Here is an 8,888-nt window from a genome sequence, read left to right as displayed (position 1 = left end):
TGCGATTATGATAATTTAAGCCATTGAAAAGTGTGGAATAAAATTCTAAAAAGAAAACGTGTATAAATTTAAATTTCTTTTCCTTGCTTCGTTTCTTTTTGAATCACCCTGTGTGGAATGTTGACAACGTTTGACAACTGTCAAGTGACAGCTTGTGCAATAATAGAAGAAGAAGGGAGGGGAACGCAGGTAGATGAAAGAGGGGTTTCTGTAAAGTGGTCCCGGTCGTATACACCAACACACACACACACCCGTACCCTCACTCATACATCACCGCGTAAAACAATGGATAAAATCTACTGTTGTGTTATTTGATAAACTTTCCTGTCAAACGGCGAGCACAGGGAAGAGCGCAGGAACAGTGAAAAACAGTTTTCCCCACTTGCAAGCGTAAAAAAGTCCACCCTCCACCCCCTCAAAAGCCAATCTCCCATTCAGATCACGCAATTACTACTCTTGGGGCCATCATCGTCGTCATCATCATCCTCATCGCCAGCAGTCATTTGCTCCTGGCACTTTGGCAGTCTTTGTTTGTTGTTTGTGGGGTGCCAGTATTTTTTTGTGCGACACAGTTTTATTGTTGGCAAACCGAAGACAGGCAATCCTTTCGAGTGCTCCCGTTCTCCAGTGAATTAATTGTCCCTTTTTGGGGAGGAAGGAGCGCGCACCGAAGACGAGAAGGGAGCTCCCTCCCAAGGAACCTTCCCGGTGGTATATCATCACCAACTAACCTTCCCCGTCCCCAGCCAATCATCATGTTCAGCTTCGATGGAGAGTTCCGGCGCCGGCCGCAGCAAAATCTCGGCGGTGCCTCACTGAAAACCGACCGGCTGACGACGATCCGGAAGGCGCAGCAGGAGCGGCAGAAGCGCGAGGAGGCCCGCCGCCACCAGTGCGGTGCGATCGTGATACAGTCCGCCGTGCGGAGCTTTGTCCAGCGCCAGCACACCAAGCAGCGGGAGCGGGACAAGTTCGACGAGTACCGGCGGGCGCACGGGGCGATACGGGACGGTGGGCAGGATCTGGAGTACTACAGCAAGCGGATCATCTTTTTCTATCAGCATCGCAGCGGTCAGGACGGAGATCGGCTGGTAAGGCCGGGGGGAGGGAGGAGCGTTTTGGAGCAAAAGTTCGTTCGGTTGTGTTAACAGTTCTCGCTTCCTCTTCGTTCCAGATCTTTCTCTGCCAGTACATGATTAAAAACCCGGGCGAAGTGTTCCGGCTGGTGGAGCGCGATCCGATCTGGACGTATCGCATCAAACGGCTGCTTGGGCTGTGCTTGGGCCAGATACTGGTCCCGGAATGTTCACCGGTAAGGAGGAAATGGGGCTGTGATTTATTTCATTCCTCATGCTAATCATTCTGAACACTTTCCGGACACTCTCTCTCTCCTCAGACCATACCGATGCGCATGCTAGAAATCTACTCCTCCAATACGTACATCACGAAACACATCCCACCGACCGGTAGCAGCGGCCAGCAGTACATCCAGCGCTACCTCGTCTCCATCTACAGCCATCTGATCGAGCGGCGCTACTTCCGCGTCGTTCGGCAGCTGATCGAAGAGAAGCTGCCGGCAATCGACGAAGACACCACCGCGCTAGCGAACCCGATCGCCGACGCATTGTTCGAGATGCTGTTGCGCCCGCTGCAGCTGATCGATACGGAAGCGCGCGACACGCTCAGCCGCCAGATACTGCAATCGTTCACGTTTAACGTGCTCTCGCCGCAGCTCTCCGACCAGGTGAAGCACTTTGTGCTGCCGGCGTTGGGCGAGCGGACCGATTTCCCCTACTGGACGCTGGTGCGCCACACGGCCGACGAGTACCAGGGTCTGCTGGACTACCGGAGCACGATACTGGTCGACCTGACGACGGACGACGACGATGCCGGTACGGCACCGGTGGGATCGCGGCCGATCGGCACGCCGAAAAAAGCGCGCACCACCAATCGGGTGCAGGACGAGCGGCTACGCTTAACTAGCTCACTTTTGTACTCCCTTTTGAAGCTAGACGAACGACACGTAGATGGTAAGTTTATAGAAGCTTTTTAGTACCAAATTTTGCGTTCATCTAATTGTCTCTCTTCCTCTCTCTCGCGCCCGTTTAGAAACATCAAACTCGAAGGAGCACTTCCGTGCCTACCTCAAAGTGGTCGCCTCGATGGTGGACAACATTACCAAACTACCTCGAAAGACGATCCGCTCTTCGATCAACCGGCCGCTGGACGATTCGAGCGATTCCGACTCGGACGGGGAGGACGGACCGGCGCTGGGTCCGCGCGAGGCCGCCCTGCTGCACGCCGTCATCGGTATGCTGAACGAGCGGCGCCGCGTATCGTTCACCGTGCGCCTGATCGATACGGTGCTGGACGATCCGCTGGCGGTGCAGCACCTCTGCCAGATCTGCCACCAGCTGATGACGTACAACCGGATGGCGGTGTACGAGTACAAGCTGCTGTACATGCTCGCGTCCAAGCCGCTGATCATCCGGGGGCTGTGGTACACGCTGACCGCGCACAGCACCGGCCAGCTGTTTAGCTCCCCGATCGTGCGTCTCTCGAAGGGAATCAACATCTGTAAGTAGATAGTTTTCCACCAGTTTTTTGGAATGAATTATGCAATTGAACGCAATTTCCCACGCTTCCCAACAGCGAAGGAAGATTCCGACCGTACCATTCCGATTCTAGCCTCGTTCTGCGCACTGTTCGGGCGGCTGATCGCCTCCCTGCACGACGGCGAGTTCGTGCAGGAGAACGTACTGCCCGGCACGGTGAGCAGCATCATGCCGTTCAGCATACCGGAGCTCATACCGCTCAGCACCACGCTGAAGGAGATCTCGCTCGGGCTGGTCGAGCTCGCCTTTCCCGAAACGCGCTCCAGCCTGCACGAAAACTATCGCACGATGATATCGTCCCTGAGCGGCGGGGAGGCGCGCAGCTTCGGCGGCACGGGCTCACTCGTCGGCAGGCAGCGCAGCCAACCGTACGAGCAGAACCGCCAGATATGGCCCCACCTGCTCAAGGTGTGCGTTTCGCTGCTGCGCCAGATACACACGCGCGATCTGCGCCGCTGCTTCTGTCCCGAGGGACACTGGACGGCGCAAAACCTTAACCTGCCGCTAGACAAACCGACCGATCTGCACCTGTCGCGCGGTTCGCGGCGTGGCCCCCGGCCCTTCCAGCCGATCAGGGACTTTACGCGGGAAGACATCGAGGACGGCCCGCCGCTATCGACCAAGCAGATCCGTTCGATCACGATCCTGCGCGAGATACCGTTCGTGGTGCCGTTCAATACGCGGGTCGGCGTGTTTCAGGGGCTGGTGGCGGCGGACAAGCTGCGGACGCAGGGCGACCTGCAAGGGTTTCTGCAGGGACCGTCGATACATCTCACCGTGCGGCGGTCCCATCTGTACGAGGATGCGTTCGACAAGCTCAGCCCCACGAATGGTAAGAAAGGAAACACGGGAAGTTGTTTTGTTGTCACACGGAATAACGCTTTTCTGCCCTTCTTTCAGAACCCGATTTGCGGCCCAAATTCCGCATCGAAATGGTCAACTCGGTGGGGCTGCGGGAGGCCGGCATCGACGGCGGAGGCGTGTTTCGCGAGTTTCTGTCCGAGCTGATCAAGCTGGCGTTCGATCCACATCGCGGATTTTTCATGTAAGTTTCATTGCCGCTGGAAGCTTCATTTTCCAGTTCGTCGCTTACTTTTGGTTTTCTATTGCACAGGATAACGAAAGACAACATGCTCTATCCGAATCCGTGCGTGGGGAAGATTGTGGAAGACTTCCAGCGCCACTACTACTTCATCGGCCGCATCCTCGGCAAGGCACTGTACGAGAATCTGCTGGTGGAGCTACCGTTGGCCGAGTTTTTCCTCTCCAAGCTGGCCGGCAAACACTCCGACGTGGATGTGCATCAGCTGGCCTCGCTGGATCCGGTGCTGTATAGGTATGGCGTTGCGATGGAACGGCTCCAACCAGTGCTGCAAAAGGTCATGAGCATCACGAGATGTTCACCAACAAAAATAATTAACTTTTTCGTGGTAGCTTGATGCTCATTGCTGATACTCAAAGTGCGTCATTCTTGAGTTCAACGCGATATGCGCTCTGACTGACAAACTGAGCTTAATGTTGGCACTAGCATGATAATAACTTTTTCTGCCTGTGAACAGTGCTTCCAAATGCCACTGTTTCAGCCACCAACACTCATGACTGAAACGAAACTCAAATCAGCGTACACAACTGAGATCATCAGAGATGAGACTCAAACAATTGGGGGACCAATCACATGCTTGTTGACATTTTTTGTAGCACGCAACTTTTGGTCACTCACTTGGTCACGGAATTTTGTGTTGGTGATAATCACGACATTCTTCGAATGTGCTTGAGTTGTGGTCACAAGCAGCAAAAGAGTTGGTCGCACAAAATGTCACCAAGTATGTGATGGTCGCACCAACTGTTTGAGTCTCACCTCTGATCATCACAGTAGAGCTCATTACGCTGACATTATTTTGTTTCAGTCGGAATTTGTCATGACTATGACAGTGACATTTTGCAGAACTGATCACAGCAAAAAAAATCATGAGATAGTGACTGGCCAAGCGTTGGTCTTAAAAATGTCATGAAACATGAATTGGTCACACCAATCGTTTTGAGTATCTCCTCTGATCATTACAATTGAGTACGGGACGCTGACATGGATTTTGTTTCACGAAGATTTTTTTTTATGACATTTTGCAGCACTGGTTCTAACGACCTTAGGGGCGCAATTTTAACTCCAAAATTCTTTTCCCTTTTTTTGCAGAAATTTAATGTCTCTAAAAGCGTACGAAGGGGATGTGGCTGATTTAGGGTTAGATTTTACTATCGTCTGTGATGCGTTAGGTGAAACAAAGGTAGGAAAATGGGCTTGTTGCCCACACCCACTCGTGCCTCTTTTTGCGCATTCTAATTCTCCTCACTCATCCACACAGGTGGAGGAGCTAAAACCGAACGGTACGAACATCATCGTCAACTCGACGAACCGCATCGAGTACATCCAGCTGATGGCGGACTTTAAGCTGAACCAGCAGATCCGGGCCCAGTGTGCCGCCTTCCGCCAGGGGCTCGCGAACGTGCTGCCGATCGAGTGGCTGTACATGTTCAGCAACAAGGAGCTGCAGGTGCTGATCTCGGGCGCGGAAATACCGGTCGACGTGCACGATCTGCGGCAGCACACGCGCTACGGTGGGGACTTTTCGCTCGAGCACCACACGATCCAGCTGTTCTGGAAGGTGGTCGAGCAGTTCGATGACATCCAGCGCCGGTTGCTGCTGAAGTTCGTCACGAGCTGCTCGCGCCCGCCGCTGCTCGGGTTCAAGGATCTCGATCCACCGTTCTACATACAGAATGCGGGCGACACGGATCGCCTGCCGTCGGCCAGCACATGCATGAATCTGCTGAAGCTACCGGCGTTCGAGGAGGAGGACGTACTGCGCGAGAAGCTACTGTACGCGATACAGAGCGGGGCCGGCTTTGAGCTGAGTTAATGCAGACGCAACCGTGTTCTTATGAGGTGTGGCGCCGCTTTTTTTGTTTGTTTCGGTGTGAAAGTAGCGTGTAATAGTGACGGAAGTGAAACGGTGAGTGCGGAGCATATGACACAACTTCCGGGGGAATTACGAAAAAAAAACAAAAAAACAAAACAAATACAGAATGTGTGAGAGAGATATATATCAATACCGATTTATTGTTTCTGTTTCGGCGTTTTTACTGCTTCCGAACAATCTATGGAAAGGTTCTTACAAGATACGTGGTCAAAACAGCGTTGCAACAGTCTCTCCTTCCGTCTATCTGGCATCAAAGACGATAACTACAGGGAAAGGGGAAACAAGCCGATCGTTAGTGTACTTCGAGGCTTCCTTCTTCTAATTTTAAAATGCATCTACTTACGTCGCTTCGTGCGCTTCTTGTACATGATACGGTAACCACACTCGCGGCAACGGATCGGATCCCTCGGGCGCATCTCATTCTCGTGGTGGCATTCTACGCAACAAGAACATCCCCCAATTTAGTAGGCACAGTGAATCGACCGGCATCAACCCACACTTACCTCCGCACACGTAAATCATTGCCGTTTTCAGCACCGTATCCTTCGAGCTGGGTTCCGACATTGTGGTGCGCTATTTAGGGATGGAAATTGCAGAGGGATATTCACGAACGCACGTGAAAAACACTATTCCGCCGTGAATCGCGCGTGCAAATGCTATGCTCCCCTCCTGGCCAAGCTAAGCCCAAAACAAACCGCTGCTGTCAACGCAACTGTCAAATCAGGGCTGCGTGAAATGGTTTATGTCGACTTTGTCGACAACGGTCGAAATTCAATTTGATATGGAGTTATTTAAAATATCGGTTGTGGATTTAACTCATTTTATAGAATTTTATTTTGCTTTGCGTTGGAAATAAGTGAAACTGTGTACTGTTTCTTTTTTTTTTTTAATATTTTTCAATGGTTTAAGGTTAAAGTGTCGAAAAGCGATTGAAACTAACTCGTGTACAAGAGAAAGGATTCGATTTTTTCTTGAATTTATTATACGATAAACAAAAACAATTGTAAACAGTCCATGGTCTTCATGAGTTCAACCAAAGAACATTTATTAGTTGTATAAAGCCGTGTATAAATTCAAAACGTGTCCTGATTTGCGTGTCGTTCTTTATGTACTGAAAGTAATTTCACTTTGTAAGCTAATCCGGTAGAATCTTATTCCCAATCGCAAATCGGTAAGTATGAATTAAAAGTTAAAAAAATCCCCTTGACAAAACTCTGCCTTAAGCCATTTCCACCACAATTCGTTTCGCTTCATCCCCGCACAGATCGCCCTTACCGGGGAACACGGAGTGCGGCTTACCCTCATGGTCATACAGCTGCACCTGTTCCACCGTGAGCGTCACGGCTCGATCATACCGAACCGTTGCCACCCGTTCGGCTGCTTCTTTGGCGATGGCTTTCGATTTTTTCTTCCTCTCACCGGCTGCTGGGGGCTGCTCGGTCGCAGCTGCTACCCCACCGGAAACGACCTCCACATCCATCAGCAGCATACGCTCCAGCAGCACGTTCATGACGCGCACGCACGGTCCATGGCCAACGCTGCTCGTCACCTCGAGCAGCAGATCGGTGGTGGTAGCGGATACCTTCGTCTCATCACAGTTCGTTAGCGGTGGCAGGCTGATCACCTTCTCCTCGTCGCTCAGATACGCAAACCGTTCCCTCGCCGTCAGCAGCGTAATGTACTTGTGCACGCCCGAGTACGTGTTGCGCTTCTTTTCCTTGCGCAGCAGCTCGGCCTGGTGGCATAGGTCGGCGTAATACTGTTCGGCCGTCACCTTACCCTGGGCGGCGCTGCCAAGCGCGGTGATTTCAATCTCAGCCGGCGGTGCAGCGTGATACCGCAGCGCGCCCTTCACTTTGGCCAGATCGTGCGTCGCAATGGTGGCCAGCTGGCGCCGGTTACACTCGGTGTCGTGCAGCGTGTTTTGCAGCTGAAGAAACTTTTTCAGGTTCGCGATCGGGAACGAGCGCACGATGCAGAGCACGATGTGCGGACGGGCGCTACGTGCTTCCTGCGTGAACGTTACCTTCGGTGCGCTAGCCGTTGCTTTGCGGACGATTATTTTAAGCTGAGCTTCTTTCTGCTCTTTCTCTGGCGCTCCATTGGGGGGTGGAACCATCTGCTGCCCGTTGCTAACGGTGGTTGGATTCTCTTTGGGCGTTTGCTTCGGTGGTTGGTACCCGTTCTTCTCGACGTAATCGAGCACCTGCTTGCTGCGGCACTGGTCCACCAGCTTCAGCAAACGTTTATCCTTGAGCGGGTTGCCCTTCAGGTTAAATTCTGTTGTTGTCGAAAAGAAAGAACAAAATAGGATAGTTAAGCTCACAATCCAATCAAAGCATGCTTTGCCGCTTACCCTTCAGTTTCGCGCACTTGGCAATGTACTTGGGCACCTGTTCGATTTTGTTGTCGCCCACGTTCAGCACGCGCAGTATCTGCTGCCGCGTAAGCTCTTCCGGCAGCGCCACGATACTGTTCTTCTCCAGGTTAACCTCCGTTAGATGGTGCACCTCGCCGATGTGGAACTGTGGCACCTCCGCGAGCTCGTTGCCGGACAGGTTGCAAACGCTCAGCCGGTCCAGCGCACTAAGATCCAACTTCTTGAGCTGATTGAAGGAAAGGTTCAGCGTGGTCAGGGAGCGCAGCTTGCCAAACTCGCCCGGCACCTCCGTCAACCTGTTGCCGGACAGATCGAGCACCTTCAGCTCGCCCAGCTGGCCGATCGTTGCCGGCAGTTGTGCAATTTTGTTCCGATACAGCAGCAGCGACTGCAGATGAGTCAGACTGTCGATGCGTGGTGAAATCCGATCCAGTGGCGTATCATTCACGTCCAGCAGGTTCAGGGCGGACAGCTGGTACACCGCATCGTCCAGACTGCCGCCGTTTTTCACAATCCGTTCCGATACGCTGGCACCGGTCAGCTTGAGCTCGCGCCGATTTTCACTCCTCACGGCTTCCACCTCGGGCCACATGGTTGTGGTTTTTGGGTAGGAAGTTTAAGGGGTTTGGTACACTTTTCAGACTAAAACTGAGGAGTAACGCGTTCTATTCCGCGTCGCTTTTAATTGCTATTTGCGCTGCACATGAAAAAACGTGTTTGTGTATGTTTGCTTTTGTTTGCGCCCGGGCGGCTGATGCAAGAATGCAAATGATTGAAGGAAGTGCTGCCAAACAAGGAGTAGAGATTTTTGAAACAATACTGGAAATATCATAAATTTAAATCCCTTTCTTGATACATGATGTGGAAAATTCAATGAAAATTGTTATATTTTTACGTATTGTTAATTAATTGAGCTTA

The 8,888-nt window shown here is 52.0% G+C and overlaps 3 protein-coding genes across 3 annotated transcripts; 1 reads left to right on the top strand and 2 right to left on the bottom strand.

Annotated features, from left to right (window-relative positions):
* Positions 1–149: 149 nt before the first annotated feature.
* LOC120959535 (ubiquitin-protein ligase E3C) lies at positions 150–5,730 on the top strand. Its single transcript, XM_040382998.2, has 9 exons — positions 150–1,091; positions 1,175–1,312; positions 1,397–2,030; positions 2,110–2,577; positions 2,653–3,447; positions 3,516–3,660; positions 3,730–3,951; positions 4,807–4,897; positions 4,976–5,730. The coding sequence occupies exons 1-9, from the start codon at positions 756–758 to the stop codon at positions 5,528–5,530; spliced, it is 3,384 nt and encodes a 1,127-aa protein (XP_040238932.2). The 5' UTR covers positions 150–755; the 3' UTR covers positions 5,531–5,730.
* LOC120959541 (DNA-directed RNA polymerases I, II, and III subunit RPABC4) lies at positions 5,698–6,285 on the bottom strand. Its single transcript, XM_040383005.2, has 3 exons — positions 6,094–6,285; positions 5,934–6,026; positions 5,698–5,853 (listed from the first exon to the last, which is right to left on the bottom strand). The coding sequence occupies exons 1-3, from the start codon at positions 6,152–6,154 to the stop codon at positions 5,831–5,833; spliced, it is 177 nt and encodes a 58-aa protein (XP_040238939.1). The 5' UTR covers positions 6,155–6,285; the 3' UTR covers positions 5,698–5,830.
* Positions 6,286–6,610: 325 nt separating this feature from the next.
* LOC120959538 (leucine-rich repeat-containing protein 47-like) lies at positions 6,611–8,743 on the bottom strand. Its single transcript, XM_040383000.2, has 2 exons — positions 7,947–8,743; positions 6,611–7,870 (listed from the first exon to the last, which is right to left on the bottom strand). Exons 1-2 carry the CDS (start codon positions 8,560–8,562, stop codon positions 6,810–6,812), a joined length of 1,677 nt encoding a protein of 558 aa, XP_040238934.2. The 5' UTR covers positions 8,563–8,743; the 3' UTR covers positions 6,611–6,809.
* Positions 8,744–8,888: the final 145 nt, after the last annotated feature.

Source organism: Anopheles coluzzii, chromosome 3, assembly GCF_943734685.1.
Source record: "Anopheles coluzzii chromosome 3, AcolN3, whole genome shotgun sequence".
Lineage (NCBI taxonomy): Eukaryota > Metazoa > Arthropoda > Insecta > Diptera > Culicidae > Anopheles > Anopheles coluzzii.
Note: the sequence above shows the minus strand (reverse complement) of the source record. Positions and strands in the feature narration are given on the sequence as shown.

Bases quoted from the DNA above. Each gene is read 5' to 3' on its own strand.
- LOC120959535 (XM_040382998.2), top strand. From the start codon at position 756: ATGTTCAGCTTCGATGGAGAGTTCCGGCGCCGGCCGCAGCAAAATCTC. The intron at 1,092-1,174 runs GTAAGGCCGGGG...TCTTCGTTCCAG, and splicing joins GTCAGGACGGAGATCGGCTG to ATCTTTCTCTGCCAGTACAT. The intron at 2,031-2,109 runs GTAAGTTTATAG...GCGCCCGTTTAG, and splicing joins AGACGAACGACACGTAGATG to AAACATCAAACTCGAAGGAG.
- LOC120959541 (XM_040383005.2), bottom strand. From the start codon at position 6,154: ATGTCGGAACCCAGCTCGAAGGATACGGTGCTGAAAACGGCAATGATT. The intron at 6,027-6,093 runs GTAAGTGTGGGT...CTTGTTGCGTAG, and splicing joins AATGATTTACGTGTGCGGAG to AATGCCACCACGAGAATGAG. The intron at 5,854-5,933 runs GTAAGTAGATGC...CTTTCCCTGTAG, and splicing joins CAAGAAGCGCACGAAGCGAC to TTATCGTCTTTGATGCCAGA.
- LOC120959538 (XM_040383000.2), bottom strand. From the start codon at position 8,562: ATGTGGCCCGAGGTGGAAGCCGTGAGGAGTGAAAATCGGCGCGAGCTC. The intron at 7,871-7,946 runs GTAAGCGGCAAA...CGACAACAACAG, and splicing joins CAAGTGCGCGAAACTGAAGG to AATTTAACCTGAAGGGCAAC.